General features: G+C 42.5%; 1 protein-coding gene across 4 annotated transcripts in view; it reads left to right on the top strand.

The window, feature by feature from the left end:
* Positions 1-22,315, top strand: part of SMURF1 (SMAD specific E3 ubiquitin protein ligase 1) — a 46,663-nt gene extending 24,348 nt beyond the window's left edge. The window contains exons 2-18 of one of the 4 annotated variants that reach the window (XM_072982419.2): positions 996-1,034; positions 2,240-2,348; positions 3,024-3,157; positions 3,291-3,356; positions 4,887-4,962; positions 6,364-6,608; positions 8,179-8,263; positions 8,517-8,663; positions 9,876-10,077; positions 10,734-10,837; positions 12,379-12,493; positions 13,847-14,025; positions 14,939-15,076; positions 15,169-15,289; positions 16,112-16,313; positions 17,482-17,566; positions 18,569-22,315. In XM_072982419.2, the coding sequence (XP_072838520.1) occupies positions 996-1,034; positions 2,240-2,348; positions 3,024-3,157; positions 3,291-3,356; positions 4,887-4,962; positions 6,364-6,608; positions 8,179-8,263; positions 8,517-8,663; positions 9,876-10,077; positions 10,734-10,837; positions 12,379-12,493; positions 13,847-14,025; positions 14,939-15,076; positions 15,169-15,289; positions 16,112-16,313; positions 17,482-17,566; positions 18,569-18,668 (2,147 nt within the window). In that variant the 3' untranslated portion in view covers positions 18,669-22,315. The remainder of the gene's footprint in view (positions 1-995; positions 1,035-2,239; positions 2,349-3,023; positions 3,158-3,290; positions 3,357-4,886; positions 4,963-6,363; positions 6,609-8,178; positions 8,264-8,516; positions 8,664-9,875; positions 10,078-10,733; positions 10,838-12,378; positions 12,494-13,846; positions 14,026-14,938; positions 15,077-15,168; positions 15,290-16,111; positions 16,314-17,481; positions 17,567-18,568) is intronic. The other 3 variants (XM_072982420.2, XM_072982421.2, XM_078381411.1) reach the window with 3 other exon arrangements.
* The last annotated feature ends 2,068 nt before the right edge of the window (positions 22,316-24,383 follow it).

Genomic DNA, 24,383 nt, shown 5'->3' with positions numbered 1-24,383 from the left:
GTAATGGCAAGATTCCTGTGAAGGGGAAACTGCGCCTTAGAAAGCCACCTCTTTTGTTGTCTAAGCCAACTTCCTTCCTTCACTGGTAATTGGTTTTTTTTCTGTGATGCATTTTGATTGGCTATTGTCACAGCCAAGAAGTGTTCTTCTCTGTTTTAGCCATTAGATAAATACAGTAGTGTTAATTCAGGAAGTAGCATGCTACTTGAAACATTAAACCATACAAAACATAGTATGATAAAAAGTAATCCATAATCTAACAAGTTACTGCTGTCACTGGGCCCTAAAAGCCTGGATAAAGAACTACAGTACTGTACATTTTAACTTGTTTCTGAAATGAATCCAGTCTTGGTACCAACTGGGCCTTTAAGTACTCTTTTGCTGTTAATCATGGCAAAAGAACAAATGTGAGATCATGCATGTGTAGTCACGTTGTTTGAACTGTTGTTCAATACTGTTTCTTCTTTACCCATTAAAAAATTCCCTGCAAACCGTATGGCTTTTTCACATAGAAAATAGTAATAAAATTCATCCCTCCACATTTGAGGTCCTTCTTCCAATTTGTTAGTACACAAACAGTAAAGCACGCATAGTACCGCAAACACAATTCTGCAAAAAAAGAAATCAAAAGAGACCGAGGAAAAGCTCTAAGACCTTGTTTATATTCTCACTAGGGCTTGGATGATGAGAGGTAGGTTATACTATCCAGATGTATTCTTCAGGTTTCAGAAGTGGCTCTAATGCAAATACAAGATACAGTATTTTGGTTTCTCCATGTGTAACAAATTAGTGGTGAATACTAGGAGTCCAGCATTGAGAAGGAAATCTATGGACTGTGACTCCAGACGAAATCTACATATTTGTTGTTCCGAAGTGCTAATCCCATTGTATCTTTTTCCTAGCTTTCTGAACTTGAGTTGTGTAAGATAAGCCTTCCTCCTTTTTGAGTGAAATATGGGTGGAATTCAGTCATCTTTTATTTTTATTTTTTGCAGTGCTGTGTGCCAAGAACCTTGCAAAAAAAGATTTCTTCAGTAAGTAATTGGCAAATGTCGATACATTTTTTCATGCTTGCTTTTTTCCATCTGCATATTTGAGCTATTATACCGATGTTAGTTCTTTTCCTGTGTGTTTCTGTTGGGGCCATTTAAGGATAATTTCTCAGGAGTCGGAACTGACTGACATTTCTGTTGTGCAAACGCTGCAACATCAGGCTATTCCTCCCCCCCCCCCCCAAATTGTTTAAAATCCAACCACAACTGTGGGCAAGTAAAATTGTTCCTGCTCTCCTTATTCCTCTAAATCAGGAATGGCACTATAAGGCATGGCAGATCTTGTGTCATGTTAATATCAAGTCACAGAGAATTAACATAAGAATCAGCCTGCAGCCTCAAGTGCGGAAGGTCAAGCAGGCGCTTTTCTTGGAGAAGCTTGTTGTGGCAGTTGTACAACAGGGGCTTGGAAAAGTGGCTTGAACTATAACAGTCCCTTGCATTTCTAGGGTTTTCAGTTTACTGCTGACATGCCTATATCATGGAATTGTTTACATACTACATTTCTCTAGAAATTCTTAACTGTTTTCTTAGTGTGGAGAAACCCTTTCCTGTCAGGGTTGGGGAGGAAGATCCTTTGCCATCTTTTACAGCCTCGGTTATAGTCCGTGCAGCTGCTGTCTTACATTTTAGCAGAGGTTCTTACAGTGAGTTAGAACCTCCTAGATCCCTTTCCCCCAATGCTCTTTCTTTTCTCCAACTTTTCTCTCTTCCCCCACACCTGTAGTGGACATGCAACCTTTCTCTTTTATCACTCCTTCTCCATGTAGTGTGTGTGTGTGTCTATCTGGAATAGTGTGTGAGAGAGAGAGCTGTTTGAAGAGTGCAGAATCTTACCAAATGAAGCAGAATGTAGAATTGCCTGCAGGCCTTGTGAAGAAATGAATCTCCCAGGCCTACCTTCAGTCTTCTCTCAAGGGTAGATCAGGAGCTCTTTGTATCTAAAGGATGTACAGAGTACAGATTTTAATTAACTGAAATGTAATTAATCTGTTTTAAAAACAACACAACCCTGAGATACTGTACATCACAAGGATTTCATTAGAGTCTGTGTCAAGTTCCATGTGTCTGAACCTCATTCTCTTGGGGGTTATTCTGGAGACAGGCATGAATGGATGCGCTTTCATTGTTAGAGATTGCTTGCAATAAATGACTGTAGTGACCTTGCACATCTTGCTTCTTTGCAGGGCTTCCTGACCCTTTTGCAAAGGTGGTGGTTGATGGGTCTGGACAGTGCCACTCAACTGACACTGTGAAGAACACGCTAGATCCCAAGTGGAACCAACATTATGACTTGTGAGTTATGAGCTACCTGTTTGGTAAAGGTTATGTTGCAAAGAGGGAAGGGATCCGTATTCTTTAGGGAAGTGTAGATAGAAAATCGTGACCTACTCATACCCATCCAAAATGCTTTTTAAAACTTTGCTGTTTATTTGTTTAAATGTTTCTTGCCCACTTTTTTGGCTGACTGCAATGTTCCCTGGGTTGCATTGTTTGTATACAAGAAGGCAGTATGGCTGATTCAGGTACTGTATTTCAACTGCTCCTCTTTAAAGATCCCACATTGAACAGATAAGGGAATGCCACTTTTGAGGGCAAGGGGGGTTATCCATATGGTGCTTTATAGTGTAATGTTCATGTGGTCTATCTAATAAGGCTAAAGCACTATGTGTTGATAAAGTAATTTCAGATTCACAAAGAGAAGCAGTATCTGCATAGCTTAATGAGTTCTGTGCTCCACAGTTTGTAATAAGGTTGCCTGTAATTAACAAGTGCTAGTACATTGTCAGTTTAACACGCTTTGTAAAAATTATAGTGATCTAATGATTAATTACATGTTTCCATATTTGATAAAACTGCAGTGTGACCAAGAAATTATTAAAATGAGCTCGGTCTTCCTGAATGTAAATGTTATGCCCCAGGAAAGGAATGAACTTCAATTAAATATCTTCTTCCAACTGATCATTCCAGATATGTCGGGAAGTCAGATTCTATCACCATCAGTGTCTGGAACCACAAGAAAATCCACAAAAAGCAGGGAGCTGGCTTCCTGGGATGTGTCCGACTCCTTTCCAATGCCATCAGCAGGCTAAAAGATACTGGATGTAAGCATGTATGAGTTACCAAAGGTCTGCTATGATTGGCAGCACTTCATGTCGGAGTGTTCTATGTTGAGTGTTGGTTGAGTCAGTTCTTGCATCAAGTTTCTCCCCCCCCACCCCAATTTTTCCTTTGCAGACCAACGTTTGGATCTATGCAAACTAAACCCCACAGATACAGATGCAGTGCGAGGCCAGATTGTGGGTAAGAGGAAAACATTCCTGCCTGCATAGATAATAGCGAAAATAATCTCTGTTTTCGGCTCTTTGGCTATAGAGTGTGCTCATGTTCAGAAATTATTGGGGAATGACAATATTAGGCTGTCCTTGAGGGTGGTTCGGCAAAATTGGAATGGTTATTATTTTAGGGATTTGCAGTTCCGAGCCTGTCTAACTTTTCCTCAGAAGTCTGTTCTATCCAGTTTGGAGAGAGAAGAAGATTTAGCTCAGCTAAACATTAAGAGGCAGCTGTTTGGCAGGCAGTATTATTGTGGCCTGTAAAGTGAATCCTTTATTGAGAATGGTGATGGACTGGCTGATCTCAAAGAACCCTCCCAGTAATAAATTGAAGACAATCCAGTTCCATATATGGGTGCCTGTTATTGATTGTTTTGACACCTTGACACATGTCAAGTACTGCATATGCTGAGTTGCTAGTTTCCAGGCAGGCTTCAAGATGTTAATGTGCTATCTCTTAAACACACCTTGACTCCCCTAAATAAATTGGACATAGCAAGCCTGTGGGGGTCTGCTATGACTAAACTGGTGGCAGAGGTTAATTTTTTTTCCTAGCCAGAATACTTTGTGTTTTTTCTTCTTTTTTTCAAAAGCTGAGCCTCGAGCTGCTTTGTGACCAATAGCTGTCTTATGTGAAAGGACATAAATCTGGGGGAGGGGAGGGCTGATTAGCAACCAGCTGTTTGGTAACTGCTAAATGGGATTGATATATTTTTGTGGTCATCTTGAAAAACAGATTTCTGAATTGTCTCTTGGATCCATGTACAGTATTCAGATTTCAGTGGAAGCTCTGTCTTACAGCTTGGAAAATAGTGGATGTGAGAAAAGATGTCCTTCCTTTCAAGCAGGAAATGCACACTAGGCAAAAAAACCCTGCATTCCGTTTTATAGTGCCATCTAATGGCAAATATTCTTTTTCCTAACTGTGAGAGAATGTTCAAAATGCCTTCTAGAAATGCAGAGAATGCTTCATGTTTTTAACCAGAAAGGAAATTTTTGAGACAGAAATCTACACATAGGAGTGTTATGTAGTATATCCTCTTCTTAATTTTTATGTTTTAATTGCCTGCACAATAAAAGCATACATCTTGAACAGCAGGCTTAGAATGTCAGATCTCTTAAAGAGTATCAGGCTTGGCTCTTGAGTGTTTTTCTCTTTTCTCATTAATGATTTATTATAAAAAAATAAAGATGTAATGCAACTTTTAAATATGTATTGTCAAAACATTCCCTTCTTATGAGGGTAAAGAGTCTGCAAGTAATAAACTACCCAAATTCTCAGACCCTTTGTCTTCATAAGAAAGGGAGATCAGTTATACTCAGCTATTCTAGGCTATCTTTTAAAAGATGTAGAAATGCCTAACATATTGAGTTAAACTATATTAAGAAGATTTGGGTTTTGGTTAGTTGTTTCTTTCACATTTCAACTGAGATTTGATAAATTTTGCAAATTCCATTGTCAAAGTGTTAATGTTGGTGTTCCTTCTGCTCATTCTAGTCAGCTTACAGACACGGGACAGGATAGGCACAGGAGGCTCTGTTGTAGACTGCAGGGGGCTGTTAGAGAATGAAGGGTAGGTATTCTGTTATTTGGTGACTTTATGGATCTTATCCCTTTAATCTTACATAATTAAACAAATCGGTCTTTGTTCTCTCTCTGTCTTTTATAGACTAGACCTGACCTTGGGTCCCTAGATGTTCTTAAACTACAACTCCCAGAAATCCTGGCCATTTGATTACTAGCTCCCAAAAGCCTCCAGCCAGTATGGCCACTGGTCATGCTAGCTGAGGGGATTCTGGGAATTGTATCAAAGAAAAAATGTTCTTTATGAGTTCTGGACAAAGTGACCGTGCTAAACTATTAAGTCTTGTTCAAGTACAAACTGGGTGTCTCTTTGCCTTGTAAGTGCTCAGTCTCAATTTAATGTACTATAGGAGGCCATTTTTGGCCTGTGGGGGTGGAGCGCTGTCCAGAAGGTCTCTGTCCCATGTGCCACGAGACACCCACAGGTTACTGTTTCCCCTTCTCTTACAGTATGCCTCAAGAGCTGCATGGTGTAGAGCAGGAAGACAGTAGCTTTGGCTGTCTTTGGTTAGGAGGGCTGGGCCAGACAAAGCTGATAAGTGTGCAGTGATTCTTCCTTTGGAATTCTTCACACTAGAGAATGTCTGCCTAGTGCCTCCTTATTCTTGTAGTCAAATCAGATGCTTGGCTCTGGCACCCCTGCATGAAATATCCAGTACATTTTTGTCTAAGGGAGTGTTGAGAATTTTGATTATAACGTGTATTCTCATCACATCAGCAGAGTAAGGAGATATTGGTTAGCAGGGATACTTATGACACTATGACAATGAGAGTAAAACCAACAACTTAGTCTATTTACATATATACATAGAGAATAGACATCCCTCTGGCAGCATAACATGACATGAAGCAACACGCAGCATAGAAAAAAGTGATCTGACATATAGCAGATGGAGATGTTCATTTTACACATGACTTATGTACAGTTCTGTGACCAATCAGAAAATACATTACTTCATTTTCTGTTACACACAATTTCATCATGTACACGGCTGTATAACATGAAGTCTTAATCCTTGATACCTACACCTGAATACAGTCATACAGTGACTCAGGTAAAATCAGCCATTTATTTATTTATTTATTTATTTATTTATTTATTTATTTACTATGCAACATTAATATTTAATACATTTTCATATCAAAATCTCAACAGGGAGATGTCTGTAAAGTATGTTCTTCCCACTTCCTCTGATGCCCACAAGATTATATACGAGAGTGCCTCTTGATTCTGTTTCAAGGGAATTTCCTGATCTAAGTTCTTTGAGCCTGCTTCTTTTTATGGCAGTCCCTGTGTTTGAGAGGGTTAAACATCCTTCCTTGAAGGAAATTCCTTAAGCATTTCTTTACATCCTTGTGGCATTCCCTTTGCAAATCTCCTTGCTTTCAGAACGGTTTATGAAGACTCGGGCCCAGGAAGGCCGCTGAGCTGTTACATGGAGGAGCCAGCGCCATACACAGACAGCACGGGTGCTGCTGGAGGAGGCAATTGTAGATTTGTGGAATCCCCGAGCCAGGATCAGGCATTGCAGGGCCAGCGGTTACGGACCCCTGATGTCAGAGGCCATGTACAGACTCCCCAAAACAGACCCCATGGGCATCAGTCGCCGTCACCTGACCTGCCTGAAGGCTATGGTAAGGCTGCGTGGCAGCTTTCTCCTGGCTCGGTAAGCCAGAGGCTAGATCAGGATGGTGTGTGGGTATTGCACTTTAGATTCCCCATCTTGCAGACTTCCCAGCAAGGCCATGCAAGGTTTAAAACTGCTGTGTCAGCTTCTTAACTTGTAACTCTCCAAGTTTTACCTGCTAGTTGAGTTTCCGAAATATTTGCAAGTGTTTGTTGCAGGGTGGATTGGATTTCAATCAATTTGATTTCAGTCGCAGTTTACATTTTTAAAATTGGATTTAAATCAATTTGATTTTAAATAGTCATTGATTGTAATCCATCCTGGTGGATCTGTCCAGTGTCTACTGCTTTTGTTTTTCTCTTTTCCTTTCCCTTTTTAGGGTAGGGATTGTGATGCATCATCATGACAGGGATGACTACTGTTCTGTAATCCTCAGTATGTGGTATAAGCACTATGACTTTCATTCTGTACCTTACCTGTTCCTGCTGCCTGGGGAATGCTAGGATATTTGGCCGGAGTCAGAAGTGCTTTGTATGTTCTAAAGCAAATGAAAAGAAATGTTAATGATGCAAAACAGAATGGCTGAAATCCTGTTGCATAGTGTAATAAGTCACAACTAGAGTATGCCCATTAAATCAGTGGAACCTACAGAAGAGTTGGTTCACCAAATCCCACCAATTCAACAGGCATTCTCTATTTGTGACTTTCTATAAAAGCAACAGAATTTCATTTAATGTGAAATATGATTCAAAGTATACGTTTTGTAAAAGCGTGCATTTATTCCTCCCTTCCCCCCCTTTTGCCATCACTTGGTTTTTATAAGCCTCTCAGTGTGAAAATAAAGCTGAGCTGAGAAATGATAATACCTGAGAACTTGCTACAAAAGCCTATGGAAATAAATCATCCTAAATTCAGTGATGACATAAACTGGGTGATAGAACATTTTTAGTTATTGTATTGATAATGCATTTATGTATCCTGAACCCTTGGGAATTGGGGAAGGTGATTAATGAAGATGGCAAAGCTATTTTCATGAAAGTGTAGGCTTGGTGAAGTGCCTGATGGATTTCTTCTGAGTTGTGTTCTTCTTTTAGCTTACATCTCTAACCAGTAAAATACAGTTAGTTTTAGCATTAACTGAGCTTTACAGGGACGTGGTGGCGCTGTGGGCTAAACCGCAGAAGCCTGTGCTGCAGGGTCAGAAGACCAAGCAGTCGTAAGATCGAATCCACGCGACGGAGTGAGCGCCCGTTGCTTGTCCCAGCTCCCGCCAACCTAGCGGTTCGAAAGCATGCAAATGCGAGTAGATAATTAGGGACCACCTCGGTGGGAAGGTAAACAGCGTTCCGTGTCTAAATCACACTGGCCATGTGACCACGGAAAGATTGTCTTCGGACAAACGCTGGCTCTATGGCTTGAAGAGCGGGATGAGCGCCGCCCCCTAGAGTCGGACACGACTGGACAAAAATTGTCAAGGGGAACCTTTACCTTTACCTTACTAGACATGTTAGGGAAAAGATTTTCTTTTGAGGTTCTCCACTAATATTGTTATTTTCCCCCCTCCCCTTTCTCTGTAGAACAAAGGACAACAGTGCAGGGACAAGTTTACTTTTTACACACACAAACTGGTGTTAGCACATGGCATGATCCCAGGATACCAAGGTATGTCTATATGCAACATAGTCAGTGGAGGGTAGAGTATATCTTTTCAGATACCTCCTACCCCTCCCAGTTAACGCAGTTAAAATGCATTGCACTGGGGAGGGGGGAGGTCTTTTGTAAATATTAGGCTTTGTTACACAAGACTTTCCAGTGTTACGATTGTCTTTCATCTTGCTGAAATCATCTGCAAAGAAGTGTTTTTTGCCAAGTTCAAACAACATTGTCTTAATCCTTTATCTTGTGCTTTTCACAGAGACCTTAACAGTGTGAATTGTGATGAACTTGGACCTCTGCCACCAGGCTGGGAAGTTAGAAGTACAGTGTCTGGAAGAATATATTTTGTAGATCATAATAACAGAACCACACAGTTCACAGACCCAAGACTCCATCACATCATGAAGTAAGAAACGAGTGCTTTTTTACTTTATTCCCAAGGCTCAATGTCGTAACACCTGATCTGGCCCCATAAAATAGAAGCGGAGCAAATGAATTAGTAGCTGTGTTGCTGTCTTTCTCATCAGCATGTCAAAATATCTTGGTAGTGAGGTGTTTGGAGAGGGACTGGTCTTAGGCAGCAGAGCCTAGTATTTGATCATATAATTCACATATTAAGCTATAATAGCTAGGTTATTAAAAATGTGTGCAATTTTTTCTGAACACTTAGTAGACCCTGTGGACACCCGCACACCTTGCAAATTGACTTTTGAGGCTGCGAAGGCAGTCGTTTCCTTAGTCTAGTTCTGACCTCCCTGAGTGACCAACACCTCTCCCAGGTCTCAGATGGAGGTCTTCCCCATTCTGATTTAACTGGAGGAGCCAGGGCTCACTCTAAGGCTTCTGTATTCCAAGCATGTGCTCTGCCACTGAGCACGGCTCCCTCTTCTCATAGGCTGCAGTGCTTGGGAAAAGGGTGGTTTTCAGGACTGCTCCCAGAACCCTTCAGCTTGTACAGCTAAGACCCTACTTCCTGAGAGGATTCTGGGAATGGCGGCCCAAACAACCTGTTTTTTTTTGAAGCTCTTAGCATGGATAAGTGGGGCTCATTTGATCTCTCTTGTGAACAGCTGCGTCTAAAAGAAAAAGGGTGTGTGCATATGTTGCTGTCTTTAAATGATGGGTTCAAACCTGCTTCCTGTTTAAGAAAGTACAAGCTGCTGTTGGCTGGAGTTCTCCAGCTCATTACATGAGGGGGAGCAGTAGGCAAAGGCTGTTGCTGCAGAAGTAGACCTGTTTTTGGAGGAGGTAGAGGTTTGTTGGTGCCATTCAAGAGATTTGAGCCTAGTAATATGATGAAAGGGTGTATGCCATCCTGAATTGAGTTGTGCAAGTCAGTCTTTTGCCACAACAAATTAATTAGTCCTTATTGTATCAGAGGGGACTTTGATGTGTTTGCTACAGTGCACTCATGTTGCTTCCCTTCTGTTGTACTGCCAAGCTTACTTGTACCTTTGGATCATCAGCAATTTCCACGTGTAATTCTGAAAAGACAGTCTTGGTTCGTACATACTGATGTCAGGAAACCAACCGAATGTCATTATGCAGGTTATGGTGGCATCACTTTTCCCCTTCTTCTGAAGAGTAACGTTTTCCTTCTTTTTTTCCATTTTGGAAGTCACCAATGCCAACTAAAAGAACCCAACCAGCCTTTACCAGTGCCGAACGAGGGGTCGTTGGAAGATAGCGAAGAGTTGCCGGCACAAAGATATGAACGAGATTTGGTACAGAAGCTGAAAATACTCAGGCATGAACTGTCCCTTCAGCAACCCCAAGCTGGTCACTGCCGTATTGAAGTATCAAGGGAAGAAATATTTGAGGTGCGTAGATGTGTGTTTAAGATGAAACTGTGAGGTTAAATGCCTTCCGTCCACTTAGAGTGGAACCTTTCTCAATTTCTGCAAATCTTGCTGTTCAAGAAATCACATCTGCCCCCTTAGCTTAGTCTTGGCTTTGCTTAGTTTTGTATGCTACTGTTTAATTTTCTGTTTTGCTAGTTCTGCGTGTTACCTTTCCACTAATGTTTGTGCACTGAGCTGTTCACTGCCATTGCCTCTCAAAGTAATGGGGAGTGCCCGGCTTCTGTCAAGTTAGTTTTGCATTTCTTGATCTTGGTTTTTGTTGCTTTCCTCAGCTCCCCCATGTCCATAAATATCTAATCTAAAGCACATGCTTTTCTTTTTTGCAAACCTGAAATAATGTAGATAGATTCCAATTTTAACTGAAATCAGATGAAGTTAATTTAAGGTAGACGTTTGTCAGTAAACGTTTATAGGGAACATGAATCATTTCAGAAACCGTTGGAAGTGCTAGAGGGTTGTGACCTACCCTGTTGCACAAGAACAACCCCATTTAGATAAGCGAAGGTTGACGTGGCCTTCTTTGACTTTTATGATGCCAGGAAACATGCATAAAGTGTGCCTGTGGTTGAAAATGCATTTATACCCGGAGACTATGCTTAAATTCTTTTCCATAGGAGTCATACCGCCAGATTATGAAAATGAGGCCAAAAGATCTGAAGAAGAGGCTGATGGTGAAGTTTCGGGGAGAAGAAGGCTTAGATTATGGCGGAGTAGCAAGGTAAAAGCCGTATTTCCTAAAATGAATGAAGTGAGCCTTCACAGGGAGCTCCAAATATTGCCAATAAGGATGTTTAAATGACCCAAGTAATCATGTTGGAGTTAGCATCCACTACTTATTGTAAGGATGAGCTTAGGAGACCTGAAGATTCTGCACACCTCAAAGCTCTGTAATTAAACCTAGCCGTGGTTCACTAAAACAAGCCAGTAATTAAGAGTCTGGCTTTGCTTCTGGTGGAATTCAGTTGATGTGAGATAAAGTCCTGTTCACCTCTGTTCTTTCATCTAAAACCACGAATGCTTTGAAAGTCTTTGCAGCTGTATAAGGGGAGGCAAGGAGGGGATACAAAGCTGGCGCTTGTGCAGATTTATTCCCTCAGTGCCAGACCAGGGGCAGGAGAACTTTCCTTGCCTTGGTGCCTTCCATAGGTTTTGGACTACATTTCCCCCCCTTGCTTCCAGCTGCCGTGGTGATGGACCTCAGGAGGGCAGGTTGGGAAGGGTGATTTAGGATGACTAGCAAACACAGCAGTTGGATATCTCACACGAAATACTTCTTCTAGACTTTAAAGCCCAATGGGCCTCTGGGTCTCCTACAGCAGAAAAATACTAATGTTTCTCTCTCGAAACTGTCTGAGCTCAGCAACGTCTCGTGACCATTTTGGGGGACATTTTTTTATTCCTCTCCTGTCCTGACATCATTGGTCCTTGCTGTGCACTACAAACACACACAGGTGATGGGTCTGGTTTTTTTCATCCTGGAATCCTGCCATAACTCTGGTTACCGCCCAACTTCTGAGTTAGACTTTCCTGGGCTTTTCGGCTCCTCTGAGGGCTTAAGGTCCCAGTGGCTGAAATCCTTCTGAGCAAGAAGGGGTTCCCCCCCCCCTTTTGTCTACCTTCACTGATAACATTCCCTAATCTTTGTCTGGGAGCACTTCCCTTTTGACCTTTCCCTTGTCATCACTGGTATGTTGCAAGAATTTCCTTATCTTGTCTGCACTTCTGTCTAGACAATTGTTGAATCCTCTAGTACGGCTTAACCAAATGTCTCCCATTTAGCTTCAGGGGGATCTACATTATGCAATTAAGCTATTTTATTATCCCGAGTTAAAAACTCAGAATATGTCACCACATGAGAGCGAACAAATTCTTTCAGGAACTGGCATCTTATAAAATGTACTTCCTCCTCCTTTTGCTTAGAAGTGTTCTCTTTGCCAGTCAAATTTCAACACCATCTGGAGGGTGCTTTTATAGTATCCGTAGTGTGATAACAGTTACTAGAGCAAAATATGTTAGATAAACAGAAGCAGATAATCAGATCAAGTCAGCTTTTCAATAAAGTTCACAGTGTTTGAAAGTGTGTTAACAGATCATCACTTGGTAATAGAAAGGGGCCTACTTCCGATGCATTATCAGTCCTTTTCGAATTTGTCTCCATATATTGCATTGACTCTGGAGCTTTTCTTTCCTTTTTAAAGCCTTTTAAAATTCTCTTTTAAACCTGTATTGGGGGCAAAAAAAGTGTCTTTTCTTTGGCAGGGAGTGGTTATACCTATTGTGCCACGAAATGTTGAATCCTTATTATGGACTCTTCCAGTACTCCACAGATAACATTTACACGCTGCAAATAAACCCAGACTCCTCTATCAATCCTGTAAGTATTCTGAAAGACTGGGCTTTGGTCTGAAGGCATGTTTTGGAGAAAGCTTCCTCATGTGGGGGTGGTTGGACTAGGATTGAAAGAGCTGGTTTGGGCTTTGAACCCGTATTTCTCAAGCAGCAGTGCCGTCCGTTCTGTTCCTCCTGCCCGAAATCACATAGAAAGCCACTTTTTAAGTTGGAAGATTCCAAAGACATTTGACAGACGGGGCAGGATCCCTGTTTCCCAAGTGGGGGGAAGAGGTCATGATGTCCTGTGTTTGTCAATGTATGTGCATACAAACGGTTAGGTATACTAAAGTAGCTCTTTGCATCCCAGCCATAATCCCTGTGCAGATGTTGAAAACACATACAGCAAAGGAGGGGGGAATGGGTGCTGTTTTGCACCCATTCACCTAACCTGCTATTTGGACTTTGTGACATGATTTTGAGAGTCCAACGCGAACGGGCCCCATCCGCCAAATGCAGTGGGGCTGGTACAATCTCCCTTTTCCTGGCGTTCACACAGTTCACATCTTCAGATAGAGATGTAGCTGTGGCAAAACTTATACTTCCCCTGGCTTAATAGCTTCTTTATCTTAGTTGCTTGGAAAGTGGCTGTCACAGCACAGTTGTTTCTCCGACATTCATATTAAAAGGGAGAAAAGTGGGCTTTTAAATTCAATGAGTATCTGTATCTGGGAGGAAGGTGGGGAATAAATAAAGTACAGTACATAAATCAAAGAAAATGATAGGCAAAGCATCCTATAGAATAACAGCAGTACCGTTTCTTAGGCACCAAAAGTGGCCCTGCTCGCAGACAAGAAAAGGGGGAGGGTTCAGCAGACACATCTCCAGATTTTGCAGATGCAAAAATGCTTTTGGGAGGCAAGGACTTCCAAAAGCACCCAGGTGGAATAAGGGTGTTCCTTTACCCGCAGCTCTGTTGAGTGATGTAGCAGAGAATGGAAAACCTCTAACAGAGCAGAGAATCCGCAGCCCAGTGACATTCCCAAGCAGCATCCTTTCAAGCTGTTGATTTAGCCTCACTCAGGTTGAGGTTTTCCTTCTGGTTGTATCTTGGTTGGCGCCTTTGAATCCGATTTTAATTCAAATGACAACTTTTATATGAGTAACATCTGGACGCCTGAAGTGTAGCATAAGAATATTATTGGCCTTGCTAGCTGGGAGATTTTGGGACTTCTAATCAAAAAGAAACTTCTTACCTTTTTTTAAAATCCCAAGGGCTTGAGAAGGTTAAATTAAACTTTCAGTTAATGTCTAAATGCATAAATCCAACCACAAGATGTCAGCCTTGGGCTTTTCTTGGACTGAGTGGGTCTTGATGGCTCTTTGGCATTTCTTGCAGGATCATCTGTCTTACTTCCACTTTGTTGGTCGGATAATGGGTCTGGCTGTGTTCCACGGTCACTACATCAACGGGGGTTTCACTGTTCCTTTCTACAAGCAGCTGCTGGGCAAACCCATCCAATTATCTGATCTGGAATCAGTTGATCCAGAACTACACAAGAGCTTGGTTTGGATTTTGTAAGTAATTGAAAGAGAGAGAGAGAGAGAGAGAGACATGTTTCTATATTCTGTGAAGGGGAATACAGTTCCACTTAGCAGGCCTTTGCAACTCCTCTTCCACCCACTGGTGTCTGAAGTCCCTTCTGGTAGCTTGACTGGAAAAGAGGATGTATATAATTATAATGATTTATCATGTGTATCTGGGGCACCTTAGCACACTGATTTTCAGGGCAGACCACAAAACCCAAAGAATAAAATGCAACCTTAAAATTCAGTATCATAAAAATAAATAGTATGCAGACGAAAAAATATCAGTTTACCTGCACACGAGTACAATAAAATCCAGGTTGGTCACAGAGGACCCAGCTATATACAGTGGTGCCCTGCTTTACGATTATCTCATACGACTAATCCGCTGTACGGCGGTTTCAAAGGGGAAAAATCGCTTTACCACGATCGATTCCCTGCTTCAGGAACTGATTCTTCACTTAATGATGGTCTAAAAACACCTGATCGGCGGCTCTCAAAATGGCCACCAGCTGTGCAAAAATGGCTCCCCCGCTGTTTTCAGGACTTACTTTTCGCTGTATAGGCACTGGAAAATGGTTGCCCTATGGAGGAACTTCGCTGGATGATTAGATATTTAGCCTATTGGAACACATTGAGTGGTTTTCAATGCGTTTCAATTGTTTCCCCCCCCCCGCTTGACGACAATTTTGCTCTACAGTGATTTCGCTGGAACAGATTATCGTCGTCAAGTGAGGCACCACTGTAAATCATTATTTAAAAGCTAAATAAAAAGGTCTTCCCCAACGCCAACTCCTATTAAGAATGATTTCTCAGCTTCATGCTGTCAAACTGTTTTACGAAAAATACTTCTGGATGTACCCTGACAGATGCAATAATAATAACTTTGGATTTCTGTTGACAGAGAAAACGACATCACTCCAGTTCTGGATCATACTTTCTGTGTGGAACACAATGCGTTTGGCCGAATTCTACAGCATGAGCTCAAGCCAAATGGGAGAAACGTTTCTGTTACAGAGGAGAACAAGAAAGAATATGTCAGGTACCGCTGGACGAAAGACCTTTCCCTTCTTAGATAATAAGACCAAGACTGTGGCAGAGTGCAGTTCTCAATATTGTCTTCCCTCGACCCAGGTTGTATGTTAACTGGCGGTTCATGAGAGGGATTGAAGCCCAGTTTCTGGCTCTTCAAAAAGGTTTCAACGAACTTATTCCTCAACACCTGCTGAAGCCGTTTGACCAGAAGGAACTTGAGGTATAAATTACTTCTTTCACCATCTTAATTGATCATGTTGTAGCCCATAAAGGGAAAATAAGCAGTAAGACATCCTTTCCATTTTTAAAAATGCTGAAATGCTCCAGGCGTAAGGGTCTGTCTGAAGGTACAGGGCTGTGTTCAGTGTGATCTTGGTTTTAACTTTCATTTCGTTTTCTGTAGATGCTGAAACAGATTAACACGGCTACCTCTTTGAAACTGGTTTCAGTCATATAAAGAACACTGCCGTATTTAGGAGGCTGGATTTAGTATATAAATAAGCAAAAGGCTGAGCCTGGAGTAGTTTAATAGTACTGATGATGCCATAATGGAGACCAGATTACTCTCTTTTGCTGTAATGTTCTTGGGCATGGCCTTCTCTGGAATGTGGAGGGAAAGAAGACTCAGTACAGAATCTGTAGAAGCTTCCCCTCACTGTAAAAGACAGCACAGCAAATGAAAAGAGCTGCATTTGTTTAGTAGACTGTAGGTCTACTGTCTGATGCAGCAAATACAGTGGTGCCTCGCTAGACAATTGCCTCTTGGGACGAAAAACCCGCAAGACTATTGGTTTTTGCAATCACTGGTGCTTCGCAAGACGTTTTTTTTCTATGACCGTGCTTTGCAAGACTTTTTTTTAGACTGATGCTTCGCAATACTTTTTTTGAGACAGATGCATAGGGAACCTCGCAAGACGATTTTTTCACAAGACGACGATTTTCACAGAACGAATTAAAATCGTCTTGCGAGGCACCACTGTATAAACATTCAGCACCGTATTGTTGTTCTTGACACTTAAAGCATGTGTTTCTGATCCATCAGCTTATAATCGGTGGCCTGGACAAGATTGACTTGAACGACTGGAAGTCCAACACGCGGCTCAAGCACTGCATGGCCGACAGCAACATTGTCAAGTGGTTCTGGCAGGCGGTGGAAGCCTTTGACGAGGAAAGAAGAGCGAGGCTGCTGCAATTCGTGACGGGTTCCACTCGGGTTCCGCTTCAGGGCTTCAAGGCTTTGCAAGGTGACTGAGAGGGAGGCAGAGTTAGCACACTCGTACCGGGGAACGGTCAGTGGCCTTGCTCCGTGCGGACCGGTGACCTGCCGTCTGTTCCTCCAGGGTGGTGTCCAGTCCCAACTGTGTGGTAAAATCCTCTGCTGGAGGAACACAGAGTTGTGTATGCAAAGATTTATAGTGACTCAGGGTACAGCTGAGTCTTTTTGATGCAACTCATAGGGTTGCCCCATGATCACGATTGCACTGTCGGGGGGATTTGGGGAACTGTAGTCCAAAGCCTAGGTTCTTAACGTGGGCGATAATGCCCCCCAAGGGGCGATTTCATTTTTCAGGGGGGCGGTAGAACAAAAAGGGGCGGTGTGGGGGCGCTGGAGCAGAAGGGGGGCGGTAGGGGGGTGCTGGAGCAAGCCAAACCTGTGAAGATGGCTGCAGCCTTTTTACAGTGAGCATGAATATATATTTTCCTCCAATTTTAATTTAGTTTCAGACTTTTTGTCTTGAAATTTTTAGTTCCTGCATTTGTTTTTATGCCCTTTTTATATTTCTTTTTGTGTCTTAAAATTCACTTGAAACTAAATCATTAAATGTTACTTTTTGGGGGGCATTTCATTTTCTTGGAATTTAATTTTGTTTTCAGGGGTCACTGGATTTAAGTGTCTTAAATAAATAAATAAATAAATAAATAAATAAATAAATAAATAAATAAATAAATAAATAAATAAATAAATAAAAGATATCACCACGGGGAGGGGGGCGATGATAACTTCCTCAATGGCTCAAGGGGGCGTTTCTTTCAAAAAGGTTAAGAACCACTGGTCCAAAGGATATATTTCAGCTTCAGACTGATGGCTTGCCTAGCCCAGTACTGAGTGTTTTGACAAGCAGGGTCTTTACAAGGTTTGGGCATAGAAACGACTTCCTTAAAAGTTTCAGAGGGGAGATGCTGGAATTGAACACCAAAACCTTCCACATGCAAAGCTTGTGCTCCGTGGCTGTTCTACAGTTAAGTGTGCTAGCTCCCACTTTGTGTTTCCCCATGTACACAGCCCTGTGCAGCATTTGTGGCTTTTCTGCCCGGCCTTGCTGATGTCAGGGTTTGTGTGCAGCAGAGAAATGGCTGGTCTGCTTGAGCTGCGTTTTTTGAAGGACCTTAACTGGAATGTCTGTTTGCAAGGTTCTACAGGCGCGGCAGGACCCAGGCTCTTCACTATCCATTTGATCGATGCAAACACGGACAACCTTCCGAAAGCTCACACTTGGTAAGATTGCTCTTCCATCCCGACACATTTTTGTGGGGTTTTGTGTGTGTGCACGCGCACATGCGTGCACATCTGGCCAAGCGAAATGGCAAACCTTCACAAAAAGCAAAAAGTCTTCATAATCTTGGAAGTGTTTGTTGCGTATCTCAATGAGCCTTCCCAAGTTTGGTGCCGTGAATGCATACGAACTACAACTGCTCTCTTCTCCAATTAGCATTGGAATAATGGGAGCAGTAGTACCAAGACACCTGGGGCATTTCATAGGGATGTTCTGTGTGGCAGCACCCTCGTTCCTACAAATACCAGCTTTCCTCGCCCTGGTTCACACAGCCAAATTGCCATCCACTTGTGGAAAGGATTCCCTGTAGTGAACAGAAGCAATTGGTTCGTGTGAATATCTGTCTCTTAACAGTGACAGGTCATATAGGAATATAGGGGAGGAGAAAAGGCATTAGATTTTGCTGAATGACAAAAGAGTTTGCTTAAAATATTTTTATCCTCCCTTTCCCAAGGCAGCCAGAAGTTGCATCTGAAAGTAGATTAGCTGCCGTTTGTGGCACAGAATGGTGACCAGTGTGCCTGTCTGGTTAGGATGGGAAGCTCAGTCAGCGGCATTGTCATTGCCTTTCTCAGAATTTCAACAGCTTTTCACCCTGATTCTGTTTTGGGCTGTGAGACTTTGCCGCCGCCCCCCCCTTTGCATCTGGAAACCTGTGGGTATTTGCACATTTTCAAAATGCAGAATTCTGTTGTATGCATTCTTCCAAAGAACAAACATTTTTATTTAAAACTCATTACAGTCTTTATTCCAGTCTCATTTCTGAGGTTCCATGCCCTCTATTCCATTGTCAGCCTCGGAAAATGCAAAAAAACCCATCTCCTCATGAAAATAGGAAACTAACCAATAACTTTTCGGGTGCATTGCTTTCTTCCACACAAAGTAATACTCTGTTAGAGCAAAATGAGTAACATCGTAATGTCATTGTTTCCCACCTTCTGCAGCTTTAACCGAATTGACATTCCACCTTACGAGTCCTACGAGAAGCTTTATGAAAAGCTGCTGACGGCTGTGGAAGAGACCTGTGGGTTTGCAGTGGAGTGAATGGGCAACCAAAGGAAACAGATACTAGCTCATGGACCACCAAATCAAAAGCTGGAAGAAGATGCTTGCTGTGAACATCTTTTTTTGTCCAAAGCATTGGGACGCTCGACAACTGGGGAGGCTGAGGCTGTTTCCCCTCCTGCGTCGTTGTTGTTGGGGGGGAGGGGGCTTTTGTTGGTGGTTCCCAACCGTACTTTTCTCCCTTTTGTTAAAAGTAACCCACCAACCCTTTTTCTTTTCATTTCCCGCAAAACAAAAGGCAACCAGGTTCCGCATTTGGTTTTGGTTACCCAAGATATTCTGCTAGACTCGTAACACATATTGTGATAAGGTCAACGACCTGTGGTCTTTTTTTATAGGAGTATCAAAACTGTAGTTGAAGTATCTTGAGATGGTTTGCTGAGGACTTTTGACTGGTAGGTGTATATGGATGTTTTGTCTGAACACAGTTCTCAGCCCTTGTAGCGTCCAAAAGCTATAGAAGACGAGGCTGGCGCAGGAAACTCAAGTTGCACATTTCAGAAAATTCATTTAAGGATGGATAGCAGAAAGCAGGTCTATAGGCGCACCAACATCTGACGATGACCTTCGGCAGGAAGCTCTTGGCGTGAGAACGGTAGCTTGGCTCTTCAGAGGGAAAAGAAAGAAGTCCGAGCCATTTTGAATTGGGAGGTCACTATCTGTTTCGATGCTTCCTACGTGAGAAGCTTTTGCTGTGCGGGCTTGCTTCTCTTCCCTGTGTGACGACTGGCATATGGCAGAGAACGCAGCAAGGGGCTTAGGCCCTAATTATGAGCCGATTAAAAGATGGGGTTCCCCTCCCCCCAGTTTTCTCAGAAGCGTTCATTGATTTGAAATGGAAGAAAACGTTTTGACAAGAAGTAACTGAAAGTAAAGTTAACCAAGCCAGGTTCTGTCCCTGAGCTGTCAGGAATGAGGAACAGCTCTTTTGAAAAAAGGAATATGTGGTGAATAAAGGTCAAACACAAGGGTTTTAGCCTATAGATTCAGAGTAATTGGGTGCATTCATCTTTGCCTCTTTCCAGCTTCTCCTCCTGCCACCCTTGCCATCAGAGAGGCCTCCTGTTCAAATTGATATGAATTCATTGGCTTCCTATGACTTCCTGGGGGTGTGTGTGGAAGAACCAAAGCACTCAGTTGATTGTAGGCAACCACTTTTTCTTTTTTTTAAGTTTGAGCAACAAGGCAGTATTTAGCAACAGAACATTTTTTCACAAAAAGCATTAAATATAACTAGGCAGACCTGGTTTGTAAACCTTCCCCCACCTGCTGTTTCAAAACAAGCAGTGATAGGTATTAATTGACCATGTGGATAGCGTGGTGGACTTCAGTTCCGGCTCACGTCGCATTTTGGACTACGAGGATATTTCTATTGCCAATTTCAGCAAGGAAGTAAATTGACATAGAGAATAGCTTTAAACTGTAAGAGGACAAACTAAAGTTAGATTCTTGTCGGAATTTTGTTTGCGCAGTTGACTGTAATGTCTGTGATTTGGTGACGGAAGTATGAGGATTACATTTGAGAAATATTATTTTGTGATATTTGCACCACGTGGCGAAAGGGCTGGGTTTTTTGTAGGTGAGCTGAGACCTAACTTGGAATGGACTTAGGGATCCAGTCTCACTTAAGGGACCAGTTCACTGCATTATGAGTGATTTGTGGAGGTGTGGGGGAGGGGATATGAAGGGAAATGGGGAAATGCGGGGTGGGTGGGTTGGAGTTTTGTTTTTTTGTTACACAATCTCGTGATCTTCTGGATAAATGAATTCTGATGACTCGCCTTTCCAGAAGCCTGTGGAGAATGGATGTTGTCCATTGGAGATTATTAGCCCCATTCCTGGTCATAATGAACTGTCTCAGTGGAACTGGAATGGGCAAGATGATTCCAGAGATACAGAGGTTACCCACAGGTTTGCCGAGACTACTGAGGGCCGTGCAAGAGGAGAGACGTTTTCCTTTAGCACCAAAGCAACATAGGATAAGCATACATAGGACTGATGGTTTATATGATTCAAGACCCGTTTTTGCATGGCTCTAAGGATGAGGTGGTATGTTCCATGCAGCTGGAGCCCATCCTGGAGTGGTGGCATCTGAAGCAGAGACTTTGGCTCAGATGAAAAGAGCAGGTTACATGCTTCAAACAAAGAAGCCAGGCCCCAGGGTATCATGAGAATTAGTTCTGGATCAATATTCAGACCACACAGTGCAGACAGCTCCTCCATAGTAGTAGCAGCACGGAGGATAGAGGAGAAGTTTGTCTCCAAAACCACCTTCATGTTCCCTGTTGTTTTTTTCCCCTCAAGTTTTCCTGCCGCTGTTCCATCAACCAAGAGCCCAAATAGGGAGTGTGCAATCATTCTGTATCTTGATGGTTGAAACTGGAGAAAGAAATCAAGGTAGACAAACCGTTGGTCCTACTTGGTGTGGTTTTTCTCCCGCCGGCCACCCAGGCGCGAGCTAGAGCACCATGGATCCCCTGTTCTGCTCAAGCTGAGTGTCCCACATCGCTTTCTCCAACAAGAAAGTTGTACGAGGATGAGCAGAAAGAGTAGTCTTCTTCTGGCTTGCAAACAGCTAAGCTTTAACGTGTCTATTGCTGCGGGCTTTTCATTTCAACCATCCCAAGCAAAGAACCGAAAAAAAACTTGATCTCTGTTTGCTGTCACATCTTTGTAGATGGATGTCATCTGGAGTAGGTTCGGGTTTGGTCAGAAGTCGCTCTACCTTTAAGGGAGATGGATGATGAGTTGAAAGCAACAGGAAGCGCCCTGCTTCTCTAAAGCTGCACCCCTGTCTCTGTTGGCATGCTTGTATCTCCCACCTCCAGGAGATGCGAAGCTGCTGTTTCACAGCGCCATGCACTTCCTGGCCCATCAGATGGTTGCAGTCGGAGCCTCCTAAGATAAGATGGTCTTTGGTGTCTCTAAGCAACGGCAAAGCTAACACCAAGTGGAGTGATGCAAATCTTTACATGTCTGTAGGATTTCTGTTTGTCTGTCTGTTTGTTTACTTGCCCTGAAATACATCATCAGGCGTTTATGCACTCAGGGATGTGGGAAATCACCACTCCATTTGTGTTTTTAAAGTGAGAAGGTGTGAGTAGTTCTAAATCAAACCTGAACATAGTAGACCAATGTCTGCTTTTTAAAAGAGATTGCTTGCTTAGCATTGGGCATGGTTTATAAAACCTCAACTCTAATTGAAAGATCTCCTTCTGACCCTTCATAGCCCCGGTACCCTGTATTCTACACTGTAGAGCACAGACGGTTTTCCAGAAAATGCAGTACATCATTCATTTTTACTCTGTTAATTTTTTTTTGTTCCTCAACCACTTTGTAATGTATTTTTTAACTTATTATTTTGTAACGTCTTTGTTTTTAAGTATTGCTGCTACCCTTGTTACTCTTCTCACCATTTTTATTGCGGATTTTATTTTGTGAAGAAAAAAAAAGTTGTACACTAATGTTTTTCATTTTATGTCTAAATCAAAGTATTTAAAGAAATACTAGTTCTATTTAACGTTGGGTATGGAGCCAGCTGAAATAAACAGTGATTGTATAGTAGGCTGGGCCCAGGAGGTCATGTTCATTTTTGTTACATATGCAATAAACACTCACAACTTTAAGTTTTGTGTTTTTAATCCGTTATCTGATGCATTTCCCTCAAGGTGTTAGATACACAAAACTTAATAAAACCCATTTACGAAACTTACCATAATTGCATTCATGGTGGTACGCCTGGGAACTTGCCTTTATCTGCTCCTCGGAAGCCGATTCACACCAGATCGTAAGACCATAGGAAGAGTCCTGGTGGGTCAGACTCAAGGTCTGCCTAGCATTTATCACAGTGAGCAGCCAGCGTCTTGTAGCAAGTCTGCCCACGGGCTCCATGTGCAAGAGTCCGCCATCTGCCTCCTCCATTCCCCAGCAGCTGCCACCCACCTCCAGGCATAGTAACTCTGGTACGGTCCTCGCCAATAGCCCCTTGGCGTCAGCCTCCATGGATTTGTCTAGTCCCATTCTTAAGGCCATTGAGCTTGGCAGCCCTCTTTGCCCCTGCCGGTAGGGACCAATTTGGTGAGAATCAATGCCTTTCTCTCCTGGCATTGTTCACTTGGACTGGCACCCTCTGAGACCGACACTGCGAGAGAAGTATTTAGGATCAGCCATAGGATATACCTTTTTTCAAATCTTATAGCTTTACTTGCAATTTTTCACCTACTGGGAGTTGAAAGCCCTTAAGAGATCTAGTGATCATCATTGTCAAGTAGATTCTGGTCTGTTGCCCATTACTGAAAGTCAGTAAATACTGGCTCATTGTATTTCCAGTTCACAGAGTAGTGGGACTTGCTGATCATCTTCCCAGTTGGTAAATGGTCATCTCCTGTCTTCTGAACCCAACCTTGAGCAAGGGGTTGGACTCGATGGCCTTCTAGGCCCCTTCGAACTTCATCATTCTATGATTCTATGAGAATAGTCAGGAGAATTCATAATGCCTTGGAGTTCTCATAAAACGTACCTCTGCCCAGAACACCCTGGTCTGTCTCCCCTAACAAGAAAAGGAGTCCAAGAAGGGTGGGAGCTTCTTAAAAAAGAAATTCTAAAGGCACAAACAATTCCAACAAGATACTTGAAAGGACTGGTCTCTTTTGACTATTCGGCCCTCTAAGTTGTTTAAGGAAGAAGACTTAAATTTTCTGTTTTTCCAATCCTCAATGAGTCAAAGATTAAACCTAATAATACAGCATCATCTGAAATGATCCTTTCATTTGTCTGCTATATAATTCCTCCATCACACCTTGGAACCATGTGCAGATCAGCTCTCCTCCTGCTTCAGTTCCCCTTCTCTCTTTTCCCCATGCGGTTTGCTTTAGCATGTACTCTCACAAACAGGAAATGTTAACAAAAGCCTGTGTATTCATATAAGTCTCTACACACTTTTTGTAGTTTTTATGTTGGCTTCTAAAGGTAAAGGTTCCCCTTGACATTTTCAGTCCAGTCGTGTCCGATTCGAGGGGGCGGTGCTCATCCCGTTTTCAAGCCGTAGAGCCAGCGCTTATCCGAAGACAATTTCCCTCCTCACGTGGCCAGCGTGACTAGGGAACGCCGTTTTTTCCTTCCCACTGAGGTGGTACCTATTTATCTACTCACATTTGCATGCTTTCGAACTGCTAGGTTGGTGAGGAGCTGGGACAAGCGACGGGAGCTCACTCTGTCACATGGATTCGATCTTACGACTGCTGGTCTTCTGACCCTGCAGCACAGGCTTCTGGTTTAGCCCGCAGCGCCACCACATCCCTCTTGTACCTCTTTCTCTTATGTCTGAGGAAGTGGATTTGTCCATGAAAGCTCATATTAAAAATATACATATAACTGCACTTGATCTTAGCCAAAAGGCCGAGAAGCGGCCTTTAATGTACCACCATGTTTTTAATTTGTTCTTTTATTTTTATCATTTTTTTCTTTTACTTTGTTTTTACCTATAATGCTTACACAGACTAACATGGCTGCCTCTTCTACAACTATGATCAGAAAGAGGACATAAAATTTCAGTGCTACACAGATTTGCATAAACTTGTAGTGGAAATACACTTGTATTCTAGCCACACTTACAACTTTATCTTCACAAACCAAGCTGGGGGCTGGCTGAGGATCTACACCTGTTTTCAACAGAAGCCGGAATGGTTAGCCCTT

This window comes from Pogona vitticeps, chromosome 13 (genome assembly GCF_051106095.1).
Source record: "Pogona vitticeps strain Pit_001003342236 chromosome 13, PviZW2.1, whole genome shotgun sequence".
Classification (NCBI taxonomy): Eukaryota; Metazoa; Chordata; class Lepidosauria; order Squamata; family Agamidae; genus Pogona; species Pogona vitticeps.
This window is presented reverse-complemented; position numbering and strand designations above follow the sequence as displayed.